This window comes from Mixophyes fleayi, chromosome 10, assembly GCF_038048845.1.
Source record: "Mixophyes fleayi isolate aMixFle1 chromosome 10, aMixFle1.hap1, whole genome shotgun sequence".
Lineage (NCBI taxonomy): Eukaryota > Metazoa > Chordata > Amphibia > Anura > Limnodynastidae > Mixophyes > Mixophyes fleayi.
In genome coordinates this window covers 10442988-10466984 of record NC_134411.1, presented here as the reverse complement: position 1 = coordinate 10466984, position 23997 = coordinate 10442988, and the positions used below count along the sequence as shown (strand labels likewise).

General features: G+C 42.0%; 1 protein-coding gene across 3 annotated transcripts in view; it reads left to right on the top strand.

Moving 5' to 3' along the window:
* Window positions 1-15978: 15978 nt before the first annotated feature.
* Window positions 15979-23997, top strand: part of CHID1 (chitinase domain containing 1) — a 296065-nt gene continuing 288046 nt past the window's right edge. Inside the window, exons 1-4 of one of the 3 annotated variants that reach the window (XM_075187855.1) lie at window positions 15979-16055; window positions 18464-18592; window positions 21496-21645; window positions 23792-23924. In XM_075187855.1, coding sequence (XP_075043956.1) covers window positions 18482-18592; window positions 21496-21645; window positions 23792-23924 — 394 coding nt within the window. In that variant the 5' untranslated portion in view covers window positions 15979-16055; window positions 18464-18481. Of the gene's footprint in view, window positions 16056-16080; window positions 16168-18463; window positions 18593-21495; window positions 21646-23791; window positions 23925-23997 lie in introns of those variants that run through there. The other 2 variants (XM_075187853.1, XM_075187854.1) reach the window with 2 other exon arrangements.

The window sequence follows — 23997 nt, the reverse complement described above, 5'->3', positions numbered from 1 at the left end:
AGCGGTTATCGGGCATTCGCGTTATAAAGTTTCTAGCGTGATGTCTGCTCGTAGCATCTAACCAAATGTAATTCTCTGTCCCTAGAGCTTTGTATAAAAGGACTTTTAATTTATATAGATTTTCGATATGATGATATTACTGCAACTAAATATAAGATAAAATAAATACATAAAAATAAGAAAAATCCACCAGGGAGACCAATCCTATCAGGAATAAGAAACCTTACGGAAAAGGCGAGTATATTTATTGATAGATATTTGAGAAATTACGTTATGGCGCTACCTTCATTTGTACAAGATACTACAGATGTATTAAAGAAACTTGAGGATATTACAGCAAATGCAGAGACTCTTAGTAACATGTGATGTGTTATCACTCTACACAAGTATCCAACATGATACTGGTGTAGAGGCAGTTAAATACTTTTTGAAGTCCAACCACGACAATGAGATTAATCATTTTATTGTAGAATTAATAAATTTTGTTTTGAAAAATAATTACTTTATATTTAATGATCACTTCTATATGCAATTGAGAGGCACAGCGATGGGTACAACTTGTGCCTCAACATACGCCAACCTATACTTAGGTTGGTGGGAAGATCTCTGGGTCTTTAATGATAAAAATATCAAATTTACAGAATATATAACGTTGTGGATCCATTATTTAGATGATATTTTCATCCTGTGGAATGGACCCACAACTTTATTGGAAGAATATACTTTGATACAGAAGAGTCTGATATACCCTGTGCACAAATCGATTTTATTCTGGAAGGCATCTCCTATATACTCCGCCATCACTATTTTTGGTCTGAGGGCCAATTCTACAGACAGGTTCGCTGAACTGCCATGGGCGCTAAATTTGCGCTTCGGTCTGATGTTCTGCGGGTTTGCAGGGATGACCGCTGGGATAGCGGAGAGCTGTGAAGTCTGGAGTGGTCTGCGGGTTGCAGGGATGACCGCTGGGATAGCGGAGAGCTGTGAAGCCTGGAGTGGTCTGCGGGTTGCAGGCATGACCACTGGGATAGCGGAAGGCTGTGATGCCTGGGGTGGTCTGCAGATTGCAGGGATGACCGCTGGGATAGCGGAAGGCTGTGAAGCCTGGAATGGTCTTCGGACTGCAGGGATGACCGCTGGGATAGCGGAGAGCTGTGAAGCCTGGAGTGGTCTGCGGATTGCAGAATGACCGCTGGAATAGCAGAAGGCTGTGAAGCCTGGAATGGTCTGTGGTCTGCAGGGATGACCGCTGGGATAGCGGAGAGCTGTGAAGCCTGGAGTGGTCTGCGGATTGCAGAATGACCGCTGGAATAGCTGAAGGCTGTGAAGCCTGGAATGGTCGGCGGACTGCAGGGATGACCGCTGGGATAGCGGAGAGCTGTGAAGCCTGGAGTGTTCTGCGGATTGCAGGATGACCGCTGGTATAGTGGAGAGCTGAAGCCTGGAATGGTCTTCGGACTGCAGGGTGACCACTGGAATAGCGGAGAGCTGTGAAGCCTGGAGTGATCTGAGGATTGCAGGATGACCGCTGGAATAGCGGAGAGCTGTGAAGCCTGGAATGGTCTGCGGACTGCAGGGAAGCTCAGACTGGAGGAGACATCCACTAGGAGAATCCAAACTGAACCTAAGAACAGGCTCAGAGGAGAGGAAGAGGCAGGTTTAAATAGTGGAGGGAATTCCCTCATCCAATAGTAGGCTGAGAAAGGCTTTAATACAGAAATCGGGTCTACACATGCGCAAACCCGTCCAAGATGGCGCCTGCCAGCGGAGATCCGTCGGAGCGCCGGAGGGGTAAGTGAGCTGGGTCTCGGCTAGCAGGTCCCTGGAGTATGACACCCTACCTATTCCCTTCATTACTAAATTCAGCCATGATTCTTGTAAAATTGAACGTATTATCAAAAAACACTTAAACATATTGTTAGGAGATGCCAAACTGAAAGACATCCTCCCAGAAAAACCCAGATTCATATGCACCAGAGCAGATAACCTGAGAAAACAACTTCTTGATAGTACCATCCCATCCAAAATTGCCCCTTTAAGAGGAACATGGCTTAAAGAAATAGAAAAAGGCTTCTATCACTGCCACCGATGTTCAGCATGCAAAGTGAGCCGTATTCACAGCACTAAATCTATCACCTCATTTGTTTCCACTATCTCTGGGGAAGAGTTTGCTATCAACAGCAGACTAACATGCGATACCATAGGGGTTATCTACCTTTTACAGTGCCCCTGTGGTTTACAGTATATTGGGAGAACCATCAGAAAGCTGAGTGTGGAAATCTCGGAACATCAGAGAAACATCAAAAAGGGATTTGATAAGCATAGCGTTTCTGCACACTTTTCCACACATCACGCACAAGACCCCTCTCTATTCCATTTCATGACCATTAGCAAAGTTGACAAGCCATGGAGAGGTGGCGACTATATTAAACTCATTTCTCAGAAAGAATCTGAATGGATCTTCAACATGAGGACCCTAGCACCTGACGGCCTCAATATTGATTTTGAATTGGGACATTTCATTTAACACATTTTTTCCTAAGATACATCTTATATTTTGCAGCACATTATGCAACACCATGCTGTCAATATTTATCTTTGCATCATCCATACAATTTTTAGGTTTACCTGTCTTCTTTTAATTTACCTTCACATTATATGGGTTGCCTGTAGGCCTTTTCTTATTGGCTACCCAGATTGTCCGTCATCAATTATGCATTTGGATAGGACTCCACAAGCCCCAGTTCTAAATATGTAGATCTACAGCGTGATTGGCTGTCTAGAGCTGTCTGCTACAGTTGGAACCAATAGGAGGCTGGAGCGGATCCACCAATGGCGGAGAATTACCGGTAAAAGGCACCTATTTAAACTTTACATTATGGTCGCAGACTCAGTTATCCCTGAGGAAGCCTATCGGCGAAACGCGTCGGGTACACGTCTTTTTCTTTCCCTTACTGTGCCTCATCACTCACCTCATCTAACGTTCAGTATTGATGATCTATTTCACTCCCAGCCGCATGCACAGCTGAGATATGTGGCCGTGACTTATCCTTCTCCTTGACAACAGGAGATGGATAAGTCACGGCCGCAACTATATCCGAGCTGCGCATGCGGCTGGGAGCTCTACACTACACTTCGGGATTTAGCAGAGACATTGAAGAGAGACTTCACCCTTCCCTGTTTAGGGTAAGTGCTGCTCCACATAGTCACGGCATTGCTTTCCGGATATAGCCTACCAGTTTACCGGATTTATGGGCATTACCAATTGATAGTGAATATTCACCGAATTCTATGTGATACTTTGGTTTATTGATACTACGGAATTTGGTGCCTTTATTCTGGTTACCTATATTTGTTGGACATTATTTACATTTACCGTTACCAGAGGTCTCTTACCTATTTTCCTGGCCGTGACACTCTGCTTATACCTGTTAGGAACCCCAACAGCCAGCAACACAAAACCCGGAGTCTACTCAGAAGTCTGGTTTTCGCTGGAGCCCCTAGTGGTGGGGAAAGACTTGGCCACAGACAGCTGAGGGTCGTGAATTGTGCGCGGACTGGGGAGAACCCAGCGATAGAGTATAGGAGCAATAGAAGAGTGAGGTCCAGGCAAGGGTCGAGGTCGGCAGCAGACAGAATATCCAGTACACAAAAACCAGGGTCAGAGGTCACAGGCAAATCAGCAGCGTAGGAGTCCAGGCAAAGAGGTCTAGGGGCACAGGCAATCAAACGAAGTCAGGAGTCAGGCAAAGGTCGGCAACAAGAAATCAATCCAAAGGTAACAGAAACTAGGAACACAGCAGGCTAGTCAGCAGCAAAGCAGGGACTATAACCGGAAGGGAGGGCTTGCCCCTTCCTGCCTTAAATACTCATGTGGCCCAAAAGGAATTTGCCCTGGAAGCAAGGGGCAGAGAAACAACCAGCTGGCAGTAATTACTACTTTGCGCACGTGCCCGGCTGCCTTAGATGCCGGGACGCGGCGCTAGTGACCAGAGAGCGTCCCGACCGTTGCCTTGGCAACGGCCGGGACAAAACGGAAGTGACGTCCCGGTTGTCATGATGACAGCCGGGATGTGAGGGCATCTGAAGGAGCGAGCCGCGGCTCGTTACAATACCAAATTGTCTTACTTTGCATAGTTATGCAATGGCATTATCAATTTGTTGACTTTGCTTGTATACTCACACTCTCTGTTTATGCTTGCTATGCTATGTTTACACTTGAGAACTATTAATAGCAATACATATTGCCTATTTGTATTTCTGTTCACACATTTAGTAACTAGTGTATATCTGTTTAATACACCTGTTACACCCACACATCCTGTCCGTCCTCATCTTTGCGCCTAGGGGTTATTTATTTATTTTCTACATATTCTCTCTCCAAGGGTTGGAACTTCCCTTTAGCTCCAACCCCCGCTGGCAGCAAACCTACATACCTTCACCTATCTTTGCTTACTAAAGCTAAGAAATTGTTGAGTATCCTTAAGGCCAACAACAGGCTGTGGCCATTCCAGAATGGCACGGTCCATCTGTACACCTTAGCCTGAGTCAATGTAAACAAAGAAAGGCATTTGGATTCATTTGAAGGAGCACTTCTCCAATTTGTAGTAGAGACAATTTACACATCGTCTAGGACACTTGAAGGCGGTGAAAGGCAAAATCTTTAGAGAAAATCAGAATATTGTCCAGATAGACTACCACACAAGAATAGAGAAGGTCCCTGAAGATCTAATTTACGAAACTCTGGAACACAGCCAGTGCATTACAAAGGCCGAACAGCATCACTAAATACTTGCAGTGGCCATATTGGGTATTAAATGCGGTTTTCCACTCATTCCTATTATGGACACGGATCAAATTGTAGGCACCACAAATATCTAATTTGGAGAAGATTTTATCTCCTTTGATGCGATCAAACAACTCAGTGACTAGAGGAATGGGGTGCCAGTTTTTGATAGTGATGGCCTTTAGCCCTTGGTAGTCTATGCAAGGATGTAAGGTTTCATTCTTCTTCTTCATGAAGAGGAAGCCTGTCCCGACTGGTGAGAAGGAGGGCCTAATGAATCTTCGCTACTAGTTCTCTTGATGTACTCGGCCACAGCTAGAGTGTCTGGGAGAGAGAGTGGATAGTCACGTTCACAAGGAGGAATTTTCCCAGGAAGGAGCTCAATTGGGCAGTCCCATGGGCGATGAGTTTGCAAGGTCTCAGATTGTTGCTTGCTGAAAACATCTTGAAAGTAGAACACAACGTTGGAAGAGAAGGCCCAAATGCCATAAACAGGGTAGGTAACACTTGAGGCATGACCTTCTAAAGACAATGGGTCACACAAGGACCCCATGCCAGGAGCTGGGATGATGACCAATCCAATTAGGAAAAATAAATTGTATTTAGAAACTCAAAACTAAATTCTAGCTTTGATAATTAAAAGAATAAGGTGGGAGCGGGCGTAGCTAGGGCGCCATTGTGGAAGGCTGTGATATCTATCGGCATCTCATCCTGCGGTACAAAACACCCACAGACATCGGGTGTTCGTGGCCAAATATTCCTTATGACCCTCGTGGCAGCTTGTCTGAACCTTCTAGATATATTATAGCCCACACAAAGAGAGGCACAACCCACTAACCTCTCACACGATAAATAAGGCCTATCTGAATAGCACCTTCCTCCTGCAGTCCACGGGCTGGATTTATTTTATCCCCAGTGCACAGCCTAATCCCCATTGCCGTAAACTGCAACTACTCGATTGGCAGCAGACTAGCTGTGGCTGAAAAGGGAGAAGAAAAATGGGAGCAGACATACATGCGGCCAAACGCCGCTTCCTGCACCAGGAGACCTGAGAGCTTCCTGGGAGCACACCCACGCTGCTCACCACACACACATTGTAACACTGCAGCGCAAGATCCGGCCCTCATATGTAGGAACCAGCATGCGGTACCGGATCACTTTTGCTTTGGGCGCTATATTGGAGACTAAACCCACACTGCAGGAGCGCCTCTCCAACAGTTTTAATCCATGCGCACTGACTTACCTTGTCAATCTGAAGCCACTGTCTACTGGGGCTTTGAGACATCTCGAAGCAACATCACACTGGGAAAGTACGTGCTACAGGATTATATTCCTGCTCCCCAGATGCTGATACCTTGCTGCCACCCTCTCACCTCCTGCCTCATTGAAACAGATATTGTGAACACTACAGCCTTCTCCTTTCACATCATTGCCTTACAGCTTTTCTGACCATTTGCTGCCACCTGGTGGATATTGCTGCAAATTACTGTCACTTGCTACAGAAATTTGGTTTCCAGTCTATCTAGGCTTGAAAACAGTCATGGCCAAGGGTTTTGCCGGCTGACAGATTTTAGTACAGTGCCTAAGCTCCCCTTCAAGTGAGCTGATATTCGGAGCATTATCTAGTGTATAAATTTAGCCCACAAGAACAGAAGCTGAAGGTTCAGGAACAATATTTGCATATAACACCAGCTACTCAGAGGCGTGAAATCTGCCATCTTTGGCCCCAGAAAAACTCTCCGATCGCAGGCCTATTGAAGCTTATTAATCTGGAGTGGGCTGGTTTCCATCTAGGTGGAGAGAGAAACAGTGTCAAACCTGTCCCTACTGCTGGAGAACACAGGCAGTTGAGATCAGAGTCTCTGGAGGATGATTCCCCTGTCCTGAGAGGGTGCTTAAAACAGCCACAATTATCCACTGAGAGGCGTACTGACTCTACCCCACAGACGGTAGGTCTTTTCCCCCTTCACAACACCAAAAATTCTTCTCAGACTCCCTCCAGTGAAGCCACGGCAACACTATATTGCAGCTGGAGAATTAACTACATGGGGTGAGTGCTTACACTACTGTATCCTACCTGCCCGAATCTCTTCCCACTTGAGATTGACACTTAAGCAATAACTTGGGGAGCTCCTCTTTGCTGCCCTTTCTAAATGCACAAGGTCTAACAGTCCACTATGCACTAAAATGTATTGTATCTGACCATGAAATGGAAAACCTGCCCAGGTTCTCGTGAACCCACCGCTAACGTACTTTGTAATGTGACACTGTCTGGTTAGCTTCTAACTACTTTTAACGCTAATGATCCCAGAACCATCTTCTAAAACATATATACTATCTGGCCTCCCTGATATGTTCCCTGGGCCTTGACACCGCTATGGACCCCAAAAGACACAAGGCCACTACGTTGACACCTACAGTCCAGTTTTTCAAGCCTCAGCCCTCCCCTTCTGCGGGGCCGTGCCCAAACATAAAGGCCCAGACGATCCCAGCCATAGGACCTCTTTGCCTTCCATGGCCCAGCCTTCATCTTCCTCAGCTCTGTCAGAAATGGATCTCGACGGCCCAACTACCATCAAATCTATGAAACTAATGTTTGACTCATTTTACGCCGAGTTGTTTTCTGAAATGCACTCCTTTATACGAGAAGTCAAGGCGCTGAACTAGCTGGGAGAACCTCTCACATTGAAGACAAGATGGAAGAGCTTGTGGGGTCTCACAATGAGCTTATCTCTTCACTCAAGAAACTAGAGGCCCACGTCCTAAGTATGTCAGACACACTCATGCATGTACATTTCTACCATATCAAAGAAAAGATCCTATGAGCTGCTAGAACACTGGCAGCAGAAGAGGCTCTGCAAAATCTGCAACTTTTTCCAGATTTCTCTCCGACCACCATGGCCAAACAACGCTCTTTTCAACCTATTACAAAAGCATTGCGAGACCATCAGATCCAGTATCGTTGGGGCTTCCCGGTTAAGCTTATTATTCAACGTAACAATTCTGTTCATGTAATTGGTTCAATAGAAGAAGGTATGCAACTATTGCCATCCTGGGACATTCAAACATCAGCTACTACCTCAGCCTCGTCAAGACCCCAGACTTCCATGTGATGGCCTATTTCATCTTAGCGAGACTAGCTCTACTGCTCTGAAACTTTATGGGGTCATCTCCTTCTGGGGCATCTGACACTGATTATACAGAGACAGTAAGTTGAGACTCCTGGCAAAGAGTAGAGTGTGGATCTCCGACTGGTGAGCAAATCAAGAACTGACCAGAGTACTTTTTAAGATTTTCTTGTTGGTACACTTTAAATAAGATGTTCTCTTTTGCCTTGTATAACATCTTTAAGTTACTTTAAGATTTTCTATGTTTCTCGAAATGTTGACTTTTCAGGCAATATGTTTTTTTTTCCTAGTTATGTTATAGGTATGGGTGGGTACTCCCAAAGTAGGGCCATGAAACCACAGTAACTGATTTGGCCGGATGATTTCCCCTCTGGCAACTACTTTAACCCCAGGACTGGGGTTATTTATGTTTGTTATTATTTCCTGTCTCCCCTTCCCCCTTCCTACCCCCCTCCTTTTCCAGGTCCCCCTCCCCCTTTAGACATGTACATCATTTTTCACCTTAACTCCACTATTTCCGTGATGCTCCCAAGTTCCTGCACCAAGCTTAAATAGTTAAGTTCTTATCATTAAATGTGAGGGGATTGAACTCCCCAGATAAACGGTGTTTAGCACTATAATTTTTTTACAAGCTGATGTTGTAGTTGTATAAAAAACACATTTTCTGGCTAAAGTTCCCCCTATTTTTAAAGACAGTAGATTCCCGCTGTGCTTTACTGCAAATGCTCCTTTTAAACAAAATGGGGTGGGACTTTGGTTTAACTCTAAATCTAACTTTATTTATAATTTTAGCATCGAATACAAAATGGTAGATATTTAATTGTGATAGGATTACTTGACGGTAAACTAGTTACGATTGTATCTTTATATGCTCCCAGTTCGTGGCAAGTTCCCTTTCTTAGATCCACTTTGCGTGATATTGATAAGCATAAACAGGGCACTCTCATTCTCGTAGGAGATTTTAACATTGTAGTAGACCCCAAATTAGACAGATCCTCACAGGCCTCTGTGATCCCCCTGGTTCATGGCAAATGGCCCATATCTTCTGCTGGAAGTGAAGGTTGCCCTTAAAGAGACGCTTGATATGTATATTGATACTAAATCACCCGGGGGACACGTCCGTCTTTAACTTCTGATGTACGCTGAAAGCTTTCATGTGTGGCTCAGCCATTCAGATTGGAGCCAGGCTTAAACATTCATCTCTTGGTCACCAGGCGAGGTTGGAGTTGGAACTTTCCTACCTTGAGTCCCTCAAAAAAACCTATCCCTCTGGAGACCTTAAATTCTGCATAACCAAAATCAGAACTCAACTACAAAAATGTACTTACCCGTACTCAGCAAGCGTTAAGTAGACTTCATCAGAAATACTATGTTTCGGGAAATAGAGCGGGTAGACTGCTTGCCCGAAAGTTGTGAGGTGAAAGGGCCCAAAATCGTATGAAATTTTTGGTTGACGACTCAGGAGCCAGAGTCTCCAATCCCAGAGATATAGATAATAAATTTGCAGCCTACTGCAAATTTATTAGCTTCCAAATTTTACAATCTTTGCGACTGTGATTCCACTCCCCAACCGGCCCCTGCCCTGATTAAGGATTTTTTAAATGAGCTAAATCTTCCATCTCTGGACTCAGATTTAAAAGTAGGAATGCATGCCCCTTGGACACAGTCTGAGATTATGTCTGTTATTAAATCCCTACCTAAAGGCAAAGCCCTGGGTACCAATGGATATATTAATAACTATTTACGTTTCAGACTGTTTCAGACTGAACTTACTCCACTCTTAGAGCAACTATTTAACGCTGGAAGGGAGTTTCCCTCCTGAAATGCTGGAGTCCCGAATTGTAACAATACATAAGCCAGGTAAGGACCCGACCCACTGTCAGAATTAGACCAATTGTTCTTCTCAACTCGGACATAAAAATATATGCTTAATTGATTGAAAATAGACTTAGTCCTCTTATTCCGTCCTTGATCCACTCAGACCAGGTTGGCTTTGTCCTCGGACGTCAAGCATCTGATAATACACATAGAAAGTTCAATATCATCAAGCAAGCAAATAAACTCCATCATGAATTGTTAATTGTGTCATTGGATGCAGAAAAGGCCTTCCACAGGCTACATTGGGGCTATATGAGTGGGGTCCTTGTTTGGATTCAGTGGTGAAATACTCAAATCTATATTAGCTCCATATAAGGGGCCTTCAGCATTGGTATATAGCAATGGTTTTACATCAGATAAATTCACTCTCCAATGGTACCAGACAAGGATGTGTCAGGATTCGATCCCAGGGTTTCTGCCTCCGTGGACTGCTGCTCTGTTGACTGAGCTATTTTGGCTGCTGGACAGTTCCTTGCCTTTATTCGGTGTTCTAGATCAGTTCCAGTGCCTAATTATTGTGCTCTGTGCCTGTGATCTAGCTCCTGCTCCTGTTGCTGTTCCTGTCTACCAGCATCTACTACACGTGTACCGACCTCGGCTTCTCTCCACTACGCTTCTGCCTCAACCTTTGGACCTTTACGCCTCTCTGTGTACCGAACCCGGCTTGTTTGACCTGTCTTCCATCTCATCTCCTGTTAGCCAGCCTTCCTCCCTGCCACTGGGCTCCTATCCAGTCTGCGGACCGTGACATACAGTTTGAATAAAAATGTGACTGAGGAACACCGGAATGAGACACAAGCAAGACAACAATGCTGGATGATGTCATTTCTTGCTGATGTCTCTGTTATAGTGTCATCAGCCCTGTTTCTCATAGTCTGGTGCTGACAGGGGTCCCCGCGCTACCTGTCTAGTCTATGCCTTGGTGATGTTGACTTGTGTCTCTTAAAGCACATTAAGTATGTGATATGCTTTAAATGTATCTTCCTCCAGCATACGTGTTTTCCTTAAAAAAATATATATGATTTTTGCATAAGAGGACTCATTCATATCCTTAGCCTTCTTGTCGCTCTCCTTAGTTTTTCCTCAGTTCTTTGTTGAACACAAAAACTTGGCATCTGATTTTCATAACATTACTGTTTTGTGCATAATTCTGCGCTTACTTGGAGTTTTTTTCTGTCTAGTTTTGCTGCACAGTATAATGACACATTCTGTTTAATTTATGTCCTCTCTGAAGGACATACAATTGTAGTTTTCACCATGATTACTATGTGTGTAACATTTCAGATGCTTTTAATAAAATGTTATTTCAGGAAACAAAATCCAATATGATTCAGGTGTTATCCAATTTATTAAATATAGTAATAAACTCACATAAGTGTGTATTCATAAAAATCAATTTCAATTAACAAAAGAGCAGTTGTCTAATTAGAGATGATGCCACCCCCCTCTATACGTAAACCTGTAAAAATTTTAGACAGCGCAAATAACAGTATATACCCTTATTAAGCCTTGGTTAATAACTTAAAAATGATCACTATCATATAGCAGACCATATCTAGTAGAATCACAAAAGGACATAGAATTGGCTTTTAAATCTCAAATTATAATCATAAAAGCTAAACAATAGACTAATAATCATAAAAGCAATTCACAAGCAGGAGCTTGGAGACATTATATTATATGTACCATATTAAAATGGAAACCTAATCATTTTTCCCCGCCCCCTGCTATGAAATGCCGACATTCACGGCATTACATAGTTGGGTGGAGCTTAATGGTGCGATCGCATCATTAAGCTCCGCCCCATAAAGATCCAGGACGATGCCTACTTCTCCGGGAGTCCAGGATGACTCCCTGAAGTTCGGGAGCCTCGGAAATTCCAGGAGAGGAGGCAAGTATGATTTAATGTCTGGCCTGTTTGGGGGTAAATATATCTATTTATTAAATGTAAATGCTATTAATGTTGGGATAGTTGCAGGGGGAAGGCCTATTTATTAAACATGGGTACCAGGACTCGACTCAGCATCTTATTTTAAAGGGAAAAAATGCAGGTGGCCCAGTGACCCAGCCCAAAGCAGCCCACTATGGGACCAGCCCAGGGTGCAGATGCCCCCCTGGCCCCCAGCCCAGCCTGCCCCTGATGGGTACTATTGATCAAGCTCTGATTTTTTCAGAGATTAAAATTTGCGGCAAATTGCGGGTGATAAGCCACGATTTTAGTCTCAAAGTCGCAAGATGTATTAAGCTGTATTTTTTACTATGATCTTCAAAATCGCTGGTCATCTCTCACGATTTGCTGGGAATTCAAACACGCCCGTGTTTAGCTAACTCTTCCATTATTAGGTGAAAATTGCCATATACAACATGCTGCTTCCTAGCTGCTAGATTAGTAAACATATCACTGTTACACTGCCCTGCCTTTTCAGCCGCAGGTCCCCGTGGCGGTCAGAAAATAAAATGCATGGGGTCCTCCCGTCCGAGTACTATTAAGCCTAGTGCTGATAGCACACTGCTGGTTGTGTGAAAATCAGGGAACAAATTGCGTGGGGTCCACCTGATTTTCACTTAACCAACACTAGGCAAATCAGCCGGGGTGGTTAGCACTATAGCATGGGGACACGTGACAGGGGTCCCCCTGCCATAATGACAAACCAACCACAGGCAGTTCAGTGCTGGGCTGGAATCCCCAAGGATTGTGGTTCGCAAAAAAACAAGCGGAGCCCCCCTATAGGAATAATCAGCCCAGTCCTGAAAGCACTAGGGCTCTCCCTACACCCTTGGGTGTAGGGTACTAATGGTGATGAGAGTTTTAAAAACAAAACAAACAGACGCCATTTTTGTTTGTGGAACTACAAGTCCCAGCCAGGCCGGGCTGCCCTAAACAGTCTGGGCATGCTGATGCTTGTAGAACTACAAGCACTAGCATACCCATGGCAGCCAGATCATGCTGGCACTTGGAGAGCCACAAGTGCCAACATGGCCTGGCACCCATGCCTTGCTGCGACCTGTAGTTCCAAAAATAAAAATGTTTAAAAAACCACAACATCCTTTTTTAAACCACAACATTTTAATAAAAATAATAAAACCCCATTAAATATATAGCACACCCTCTTTAATACCACATATGTGGCTCGATCACTTATAAATAACTTATTATAGTAATTCATTTAAAGGAAATAGCGCAGGGTGCTTATCTATATAGTTGCAGATGTACTGGTTTTATTGTATCATGTGGCACTTTGTATAGGAAATGCATTCATTTCTGAGGTATATGTCTGATGCAATAAGCATTTGTTTGAGGAGTCTGTTGTGTCGCTTCAAGAGGAAGTCCTCATTAAGACTAATTAAGTCTATTCATGTGAGTAACCAACATGTCCTTTTTAGTCTAAATGCACCACAGGAGGTCGTTACTGGTGTTCCTGAGTGGCATTTTGCCCAGTGTGTTAGAACCTGTCTGAACATTGTAAACAGCACGTGATGTAGGATATCACATATAAGTGTAAATTATAAATTGCATTTAAATCCATGTTTGGGGAAACATATTGCATCCTCATACTAAAAATAATTCAGACTTCTTGGAGCCAGAAAAGAGTTCAGGGGGCGGCTTACCCCCTGCTAGGTTGTGTCCAAAACTGTATAAAACAGCACTGGTTTGTAATGAAATGTATCATTATTGTTCCATCTGACTTTCTGATCACTGGTACCTTCAACCAGTGTGAACTGTCCTTATCAGGACACTGGAGCTAATAAACATCACTTGCTTCAAGATCCTGCTTTGACAACTTCTTCCTTGCTGTATTTCCTGTGACCTACAGATTAGATCCAAACCTAATCCATTTCTAGCTGTTCTGAGGTTTGGACCCAGCTTTCCAGTACCACCACTCTGCCTGTTGTCCAGCAGCTCTAGCCAGTGTGATAGGCCAGGGGGGATCCATCCACAGCAGCCCTGATCTAAAGGAAGGGGTACCAGCCCAAGTGCACCAGCAAGGGGTGTATACTAGCAGCGACAGTTACCCAGAAGAAACGTGATTCTGAATGCTGTTAAGAAGTCCAGTGGTAGCAGCAGCTTAAGCCCTTCCTACTGCGGTTAGAGGGTGCAATTGGGATAAAGAAATGAAACGGTGGCAAAGTAAGCCCAGCCGGTTCCCAGCAACAACAGACAAGGTGACATAGGTGGTCCATCCTGTCGCAACATCTATTTATTAAAAATAATAAAACCCATATACTCACCAATCTTTTGTCAGCAGCTTTTAATCCAAAATACTTGTAAACCATGTCCATAAATATTTGTATTCCAAAATAAGGTTCATGAAGATGTCTCCAAAATATTTGTAATCCAAATGTCCATGCTTGAATTAAATATTCAGATCTTCGGGTCATATAGACCCCCATATTTGTAATTCCAAAAGTCCATGCTTGTAAACAATCTTCTGATTTTCGGGTCACATAGACCCCCATATTTGCATATTGAATGAAGTCTTCTTTTTTCGGGTCAGGAGGACCCCCATTTTTCATATCCAAACTATGCTTGTACAGTATACAAGCAACGCGACGCTAATGAGTATAACAGAGCCGCAAGCTCTAGTTGTAGTCTAAGGGGAATTCCCATGCTGTCATGGGAAACCCCTTAGACTATAAATTTTTCCCCAATTTTCGCGCAACCAGCAGTAGGCTGGCAGTACTAGGGTTAAGAGTACTCGGGCGGGAGGACCACACGCATTTTTTTTTCTGACAGCTGCTGAGGCCTGCGGCTGTATAGGCAGGACAGTGTAACAGTGATGTGTTTGCTAATCTTGCAGCTGGGAAGCTGTGTGTTATATCTAGCAATTTTTACAGCAAACTCTGGAGTTTGCTTAATCGTAGCTTTATACAATGGGAGGCTTGTATAGCTACACTGGCAAACAGTCGGGACTTTGATCTCTAATGATTTTGGAAATGGCGGTTTTGACAAAAGCACATCTCTGGTGATTTTACATCAAATCTCAGGTTAATACATCAGCAAGTTTCAACTCTCACAAGTAAATTGCGGGATTTTCAAAATTGGAGCTTGATACATTTACCCACTAGAGTGTTCACTCTTTGCTAGGCTTTCAATATTTCATGCACCTATCTTTTTTCAAAACAAGGCCCCAAAATTCCAGTATCTAGACAAGCAGCAACTAATGTGAGCAGCTGCAGGTAGGAAAGATCAGCACACTCTGCAAACTCTCCTGATTCTGGTGGGGCAGTACTGATTTTGGGTGACTGTCTTGCTCAGTCACAATTGCAGGGACAGTTGGGAGGTATTTGCACACTGCTCTGCTCCTGAAGAGGGAGCTGCATGCAGGCGACCAAAGTGGGGGTGGGGAGCAGGAACAAAGTACAAGGCACAGTTTTGCCTGTTTAGTGGGCGGAGTCACCAACTTGGTGTGACTTCCGCCCCTTTAAATGGCTATGGTAGCGGCCCAAAGAAGTTCCTGGTGACCCTAGTTGTGTGCACCCAACAGTAGTGCGTACAACACTGTCTGTCTATTTGAAAGGTTTAGTTAGGGGTTGGAGACTGATAGCAACGCCTTTTGTATGCTGGTCATGACCGCTTTGGCGGCATGAAGTGGAAATCCTGTGTTTGCTCCTGAATAATAAATGTATTATTTTTCTCCATTTATTTTCAAAGTCAGGTGCATGTGTGAAGGGCTGAGAGGAACAGGGGCGGTAGGCTGAACCTTTTACTAGGGTGCCTAAAAACCTTGTATCTGTCCCCCCTTGGTGCACTGCAACATCCATCATGACAAGTTACTGAACTGAGTTCCATAAAAGTCCAAATAATTTTTTATTAATACATATTAGAAAGCTCATATAATATAAATTGGTAAATATCGCATTTAATAAATGACACAAGAAGAATGTTAATATGCAGCTGGTCAATTGTTGCATTTCACAGGAATAATCAGTTACAGTTTGCAGCGATTTCATTAAGTGTTGTGCGCTATTACATGTAAACAAAAGGGAACATTTTACATGATCTGACTCCACATATGTTTATGTACCGTGAAGGGAGCTCAGACTCCAGCACATTTGTGCCAGAACACGACGTACAAACACCCAACAGCCAATCCCGTTCTGTCCCCGCTCATTGGTCTCCGCCTCTTCCATTCAATGTAAGAGTTGAGCGCTGCCCTTACAATGCTCTCTCGTTGAGGGCGGAACAGTTTCCATATATATTTTTTTTCTTTTTTTAAAAAAAACTTTATTTGAAGCAGACAGTGTCCTCGCCAATGAGTCAGGTTAGTAACACGGAAGCTCTCTTTTGGGTGACACATGGAAAGTTCTATTTAGTCTCTAGTCTCGGTGGGCTACTGTTATATTGGTTGGCATTCAGCAACTACCCCATTTTGTGTGAGACCTCTCATTTAAAATGCACAATGCTGCTCGTTTGAACAAATACATAGGTTGCTGTACATTAATTTGCAAATGCTTTATCACTTGCGAAAGAGGCTAGTTTCTACAAAGCAAACTGACTATTCTATACAAGTATCTGGTTCACAGCTCTTAAGTAAATAACAGTTTAGTTTTTAAAGGAATACGTGCAGATTTTTAGCAATTCAATCATGGGAAATGTGCAGGACTGAACATTCATTAGTTATCAACTGTCCTAAATTTCCAATGAAAGGGTCAGGTTTTAAGCATCTTACCTTATAATTTTCTTGTTTAGTATTATTGCTCATTCAACCACACAAAATAATTTTACGTATTCTGCTGAATTTAATACCTGCCTAAGGTATTTCTCCAGTACCTTTTCTCTATTCAGTACCTGTTTTTAACACGTTTGTGGATAACTATGGTACCACTGACATTGTTCTCATAAATGCAATTCAATCTCTTTCTATTCTGTATGCAGTGTTACTGGAGTGGACTGTCTATAATAAAGAAATATCACATTTTGACCAAGTTATGCAAACAAATCATGTCCCCCAGTATAGTGCCCTGTCCTTACCTTGGCTATAACTCTCTTGACATTCATTGACATTTTTGCTTACAGCAGTGTTCCCTATATCATAATGTTTATCCTTTAGCTATGATTGTCAGTAGATCATTACAAAGTTGTCATCCATGTATTGAGATAATAGTCTGCTCTTTGTTTCTCCAATTTTACTGTAAAATTAGATGACTATCTGTGTGTGTGTGTGTGTGTGTGTGTGTGTGTGTGTGTGTGTTTTGTTCTTTTTTTGTTGCCCTTGTCCAATGTTGGTTTTCATGGGATTCATTTACACTTGCCAACACCATTCTATGTTATAAAAATGCTGAAAATACATTTTAACGTTTTATATTTAATTAGTTATGAATAGGTATAGTACCCTACATATAAGAAATTAAGTCTTAAACTGGGTACACGCTACAGAACATTACTGCAGATGCGATTTCTGTGACGCTGATCTGTGCTCTTCATCTGTCATAACCATCTGCTGAATAGATTGTGACTCTGCACACTCTATAGAAATCTGCCTACACTCCTGGGGGTAAATGAATGAAGCTCCGATTTCTGCAAGTCGACGGAAACCGGCGACTTTGCAGGGGAAATTTTAAACGGTGATAGCTTGTAAAGGCAAACGCCATCGCCGCTTTAAATTTCCCCTGCAGTGGTTTATAGCATCAGTATGTAGGCCAACCTATGACATTGAGTTATTGTAGTATGACAGTCAGGTAGATTTTTGATAAGTAAGTTGAGCTAACATGACCAATCTGTAGGAATGCTTACTACTTTTTTATATATATTTATATATATTTTTGGCCTCTGACAGATGAACATCTTTCAAAAACACACAGGAAAGTTATTTTGCTAAAGATGAATCTATTTGTAAAATTTTCTGCACTGATTGTAGAATATTTCTGCCTTTTGTCTGAATTGTTATTGTATTTCAGTATTGTTTTGGGTCTTTGGATCAGTCAGTAGAAAGCAGGCAGAAGATGCATAAAAACAGCAACCTTAAAACTCCCTGACAGTGTTATGTCTTTGCCCTTAATAGAGAATAATATTATTATTACAGTTTATTTATATAGCACCAGCAATACTCCGTAGTGCTATATTTAGGAGCAAACATAGTAATAAAACAAGATTGGGTATTAAGTAAAAGGACGCTGCTTGAGAGCTTACAATATTAAAAAAAATTAGGCGTGTGGAAAATGTTGATGTTATGTTATTAAAACATAAAACATGGGCTGTACATTGAGATAAGTTAAACTTGTAGGAGGAAGAAAAAGCAAAATGCTTGTGCCTCAGTGGCATTTCACAGTTAAATTGATAACAGAACCACTAAAGATGTAAATACTCTAATAATAATTGAATATTTAACTTATTTATTGTTAATATGCATAAACTCTGTAAAACTGTTAAGTACCGGTCCCTGTCTACATTAAATGCATACTGTAATTTTTTTCTGAGTTGACAGATGAGTTGAAATTTTGTTCGGGATGACCGTCTACTTGCTGTTCATGCATTGTAGTAAATAACAGTCCCCCTGTTTTCAAGCCTACATCATGTATATAAAACAGCTGCTGCTTGGAGCAGTGAAGGGGTTAGATGGCCAGACATTGCCTCCAGCTCTGTGTCAGGCTCCCTCCCACACTACCAATAGCAAAAATCAGGGCTCTGGTTAGCATCTGCTGTGTCACTGTCCATATTCTCTCATTGCAGTGAGTCAGCTCTGAAACAATGAGGCTGGTGAATGCTCTGCTATCGGTGGCTATTGCTTGCCACTTGGCTGATGCCACTTTGTCAAAGACTGACTCAAAGAAAGCTTCCTCAAAGTCTCTGGAGTCCAAGGTAAGATAATAGATGCTGCAGTGTCTTTTGCATAGTTACAAAGTTTGGAATCAAAAATAATAATAAGTGGTGAGTGCTTTATGGACGTCAAATAAGTTATGCAATCATTATTATTATTTATTTGCAGTATTAACCAAATGAGACAGAGGTAGGCAGCAAATATAGTTGACATCCTATTTCAGTAGTATCTCAAACAGTCCAACACTTTTTTTAGTGCCCCTATTTAAAACCCATTTCAATCAGTGCTGTTGCAAAAGAAAATAGCTACATCAACTATTTTGTATTCAACGGGATACATTATTTAAAGTGTATTGGCTGCCCCTTTAAGAATTAAAGATCCATCAAAGGGCTAGTTAGAAAGTAACATATTTCAGTATAATTTACTACTATGGGATGTAGTTTCACTTTTGTTCCTTTATATAATCTCTTTTGCTATGTGTGGACGGGGAATGCACTCCAGCAGACGACCATAAGAACATATTTCTTTACCTACAGAATTATATGAGCTACTGTACTCCTAAATGCAAAAATATTAAAGTGGAACTTTGCAAACTAATAGAAGGTGGTAGTGCAAGGCCCTTAACCCTGGGCCCCGCCGTTGTATTTCCCAAGACTTCAACACGGGATCGGCAAATCCGTTTAGATCGCCAACTTAAAATAGCGGTGGAGGGGATGTGATTGGTACTCTGACTCACACCCACTGGGGCTGTAAGAGGAGATGCCCTGTGCACCTGGCTAGTGGAGGGTGGAGCCCTAGATTACCTCCGTTTACTAGGTAGTAGTGCAGTTTAAAGAAAAAGTAAATCCACTGTTTGATTTTAATATATGTCGATTATGTAATGCTGAGCTGAATAATATACATGAAATAACTGTAGTGTTTATACTTCTCTAAATAGTTCCACAGTGTCCTCTTTCCCTACTTTGTTGTCATGTTTAAAAGGAGGGGATTCTCTAACATAGCAGGCACACAATGTCTGACACTGCTGCACACTTGCTTTGCAGGAATACATAGTGTTTGCTTCATGCATGGTGCAGGGGCAGTGATATCACAGTAACTCCAATATTTTCATTCTCATCTTTTTGACCTCTGTGAGATCCTATTGGGACAGTGTTGTAAACATGTAGGATTGGGTTTAGCTGTTTGTATTGGAGGGAGGGGGTAATTCTATACTTTATAATGGAGCTGCAGTGGAAAGTCAATACACAATGGTCGATATTTGAAAAGTTAGATTTTGGGGGTTAAGTGTTTGTAGAAAGATTTACCAATGGCTTTAGAGGATTATTAGATCTAAACTGCAGTATTGTTCACATAGAAATGCTATTGGTATTATTCACAAATCTATTTATGTAACGATTGAGATTTTTATAAGTGCACTTTTGACTTCTGGCTTGTGAGTCTCCTGTAGCAAACCACAATTAGCATTTGGATTGTTTCCCTTGAAGCATTGCTTTGTATTGTGATAAGCACAGTGACAAGCATTAGATTTATTCTTAGCCATTAGGAGTCTATTACATACCATGGAAAAGAAGCTGTTAGCTGTGACCCTAACAATAAATCTAGCAGTATGAAGTACTTTCTCCCGTAGCTGTTTTTTGATGAACGTATTCCTGTGAATTAATGCACATGATGGAAACATTTAATCTATTTACTGTCTTCAGTGTATTATGATAATTTGTTTGCAGTGTACCAAAATGGATGCTGCTTTACAGTGGTGTCACACAAGTGCTTTGAATGCTAGCACTTTTCCAGCTAAAAAGGACTAGCGTTCATACTGCTGAAGTTGCTCCGTGCTAACACATTGCAGTAAATGGGAATGATCTTTTCCTGTCAATCAGGAACACTTATGCTCAGAAACACTGTTTGCTGCATCTTCGGAGAGCAAGCGGTCCTGTGTGACAGAGGATGAGTGTTCCTTGTTCACTTCAGTGGGTTAGATTGGAATTATCGAAGCTTTATGAATGCTAGCGCTTTTTAGCTGAAAAAGTGCTTGCGCTCAAAGCTCCTGGGTGACGTCATTCTTAGAACATGATTTAGCTGTTTGACTGCTGCACACTATCGGTTATTATTATTATTATCTTTGACTTATAAAGCGCCACAAAGGGTCCGCAGCGCCGTACATTACATATACAGAAAACAGAACCAAGACACAACATGATACAAAATGTATACAAACACAGGTGACAGGGTAAAGCAAATTAGATTATATCTGGGACAGATAGTGAAAGGGATGGTAGAAATCAGCGAGAAGAAGGCCGAAGCTTAAGAAGACAGGGAAAACAGGGCTAGCGAAGCAGGCCAAGAGGTAAGGAGGGTGATGGAATACTAGAAGGTGCATACAAGGAAAGAGGGCCCTGCTCATGAGAGCTTACATCCTAAAGGGAAGGGGGAGACACAAATAGGGTGGTACTAACTGGGGGAGAGAGCCAGGACAAGGTAGTTAGGAGGAGGACTGATAGACTTGAATAAAGAAATGAGTCTTAAGGGCACGCTTGAAGCCTTTGAGAGTAGATGCTAACCTGATGGAACGTGGAAGAACGTTCCACAGCAGGGGAGCAGCCCGGGCAAAGTCCTGAAGACGAGAGTGAGAGTAGGTGATCAGTGAAGCAGTGAGGTTTTTTACTAGTACTCCTAAAACACCAAACCGTAGCAACACATAGATTCCAAATACAGTTTGGCAGTGTCATCAAGTCTGAACTCAAGTGCTAAACAGTGTTCGTGTCGAATATGATTTTTATTTTGGAGAGAATAGTCCCTTTTTGTTAAAGCAACAGAACATTTTCCCTCTTGTGATGTTATTTACCTATCTGAGAAAGTATGTGTCACAATGCAATGAAACGGAAAGAGAACATTTCTGTAGCATCATTGTTAGACATTACGTTTTACTTTTTTCTGTGTGTGGTAGACTCGTCTGTCTGATGCACCTGTGCAGTCCCGAGGATTAGTTACCACTGACATCAAAGCCAAAGACATTGTGCTTGATCACCAAAGTTACTGTGCCAAAAAGATGGAGGAGCGCCATGTTTCTGGGGATGTACTTGGATATGTTACACCGGTAAGTCACGCTTCCTAGATTACATTTTCACACTCCATTTACATAATGCTTTGCCTTTGCCAATAACATTATTCACCATATTTTTATGAATGCGTCCATCATACTTGTGCAGTTATGGATATTACTGGGGGGATACATCTAGACATAGGATCCCATGTTTTTAACATATAAGAAATTGGTATACTGTTAGTGCACAGTGAAACAGTAGGACTTACCTTTGCTGCATGTGTGGTTCATTGAAACACAGGGGCCATTCCTGGCTCTTGTTTTTTACTTTTCAGCTTTCTGTGAGCAGAAAAGCCACAAGCTGCTGTTTTGACTATAGTTTGGCACCCTGCCTCTGTACACAGTTTGAATAATAGTCCAAAGTGTGTGCAGAGGGCGGGATGTCAAACATTACAGACCATTATTAGTTTTATATGCAGCAAGCTGCAATGTACAAATCGAGCCTGCAAGTGAAAAGTGGTGCTGGTTTTGTAATTGAATATTGATTCCATGCATAAGATGGCATCTCCCATTATAAGCGACCAATACATTGTAAGGACTTGGCCACACATTTTATTTTATTCTTTTAAATGTTTAGTGCTTGTTTCATGCTTTATGAAAATCAATTAAAGTATAAAAGAAAGAGCTATCCGTAGTGTATGTTCTAACATTTTAATACTGCATATTCAGTTTTAGAAAGCACCTTGATCTGTTTTTCATTCACTATATAGCATTACCAATCCAATGGCTAAATCCGGCAACATGAAAAATGTAATGAAATATTAATACATGCAAAAATCAATGAAAGCGCATATCAGGTTTTATGCTCATTTTCCCAAGCACATATATCTGAACTGAGCTTAAATGTACGGTATCTCTAATGGTAATTACTCAGTGATGCACTTTTACATAAAGTCCACAAGATGTCCCTCTTGTTCCACATAAGTTTTGGGTCTAATGAATCAGTTTAGCGAAACTGGGAAACTGTTGTTTTAGAATCTCATTTAGACTCCTGAGTAAATCCAGACAGAAGGTGCAATTTTGCACCTTAGCAAAACATTGTTGTACAGTTGGGGTGAAAAACTAAAAAGATGAGGACGGATTTTGAGGTGGGAGAATGGTGCATCCTAACTCAACTTTAAATCAAAGTGTAAAAAGAGAGCTTCCCGGTGTACTGTATGCCAAAGCAGACAGTATATTCCCTGTCTGAAAAGAAAAAAATGTGTTTGCAGCTGTTGCTTCGCATCATGGTTTGTCCAGGTGCAAATCTGCACCCTTTCATTGGATTTGCTCCTAATTTTGGCCATCAAGGTTTAGCTGGAGAACAGCAGATAATCTATTGGAGCAGAACTTTAGATAGAAAAGCAAGAGGTTTTATTAATCTGGTGTATTGTGTCTAATTTATTAAAGATAGAAAAAAATTGAGTAGATTATAGCATCCGAACCCGCATGTATATTTTCTGTTTTTCTGTATTATTTGTCTCTCTGGCTGTGTGGAGCTGCCGCGTTTTGTGGCTCCTTACACATAAAGGATGATGGTGATTATGAATGCACCACAAAGTAAATAGTAAAATAATTAGGTTCCATGGAGATATGTGTTCAAGTTAGTTTAAATGAAGCTTACATAGAGCAGTACAGCCAGAACAACATCCTCTATTTCCAAAGTCTCAAACGTGATCACTGGGCTCTTATAAGGGCTATGCACTATATTTTCAGCTACATATGCCATATGTAATACAGTGAGAACCTTTAAGTCTTGGATTTTCACATTGTGACCAAACAATAACAGTCGCCTGGTCAGGCAGATCACTGGATTATTACTAGCAACCAACCTCTTGATTAACCATGTTAAAGTTTAGGTGTGTAGTATTCTAGTGGAACCAAACCGTAGAATATTTTCATCATAATTAACTATGAAGTCTGTTACATTGTGGTACAGTCCACCTACTTGCATCTCGTGTGTGTAGACAAGTTGAAGTCCCTCATCCAGCTACTGAGGCAGTAGACAGGTGGTTGATATAGCAAGAGCTTGCACGTGGTACCAGAACATACAAAAACTGACCTGCGTATACTCAGGAATTGCGAATGTTCAAGTCATTAGTGATCTTTTGCACATTACTGTTTCTGAGGTTATTAATCTCTACTTCTTCTTTACTCGCAGTGGAACGGTCATGGTTACAATATTGCAAAAATATTTGCATCCAAATTAACGCTCATCTCTCCAGTCTGGCTGCAGATCAGAAGAAAGGGCAGACAATCTTACCAGGTGACCGGAATGCATGACGTAGACCAAGGTTAGCATCTCCATTTTCCATAAAAATTTACAGTAGACGAACATTGAAGTGATGAACTTGCTGTTTATACAGA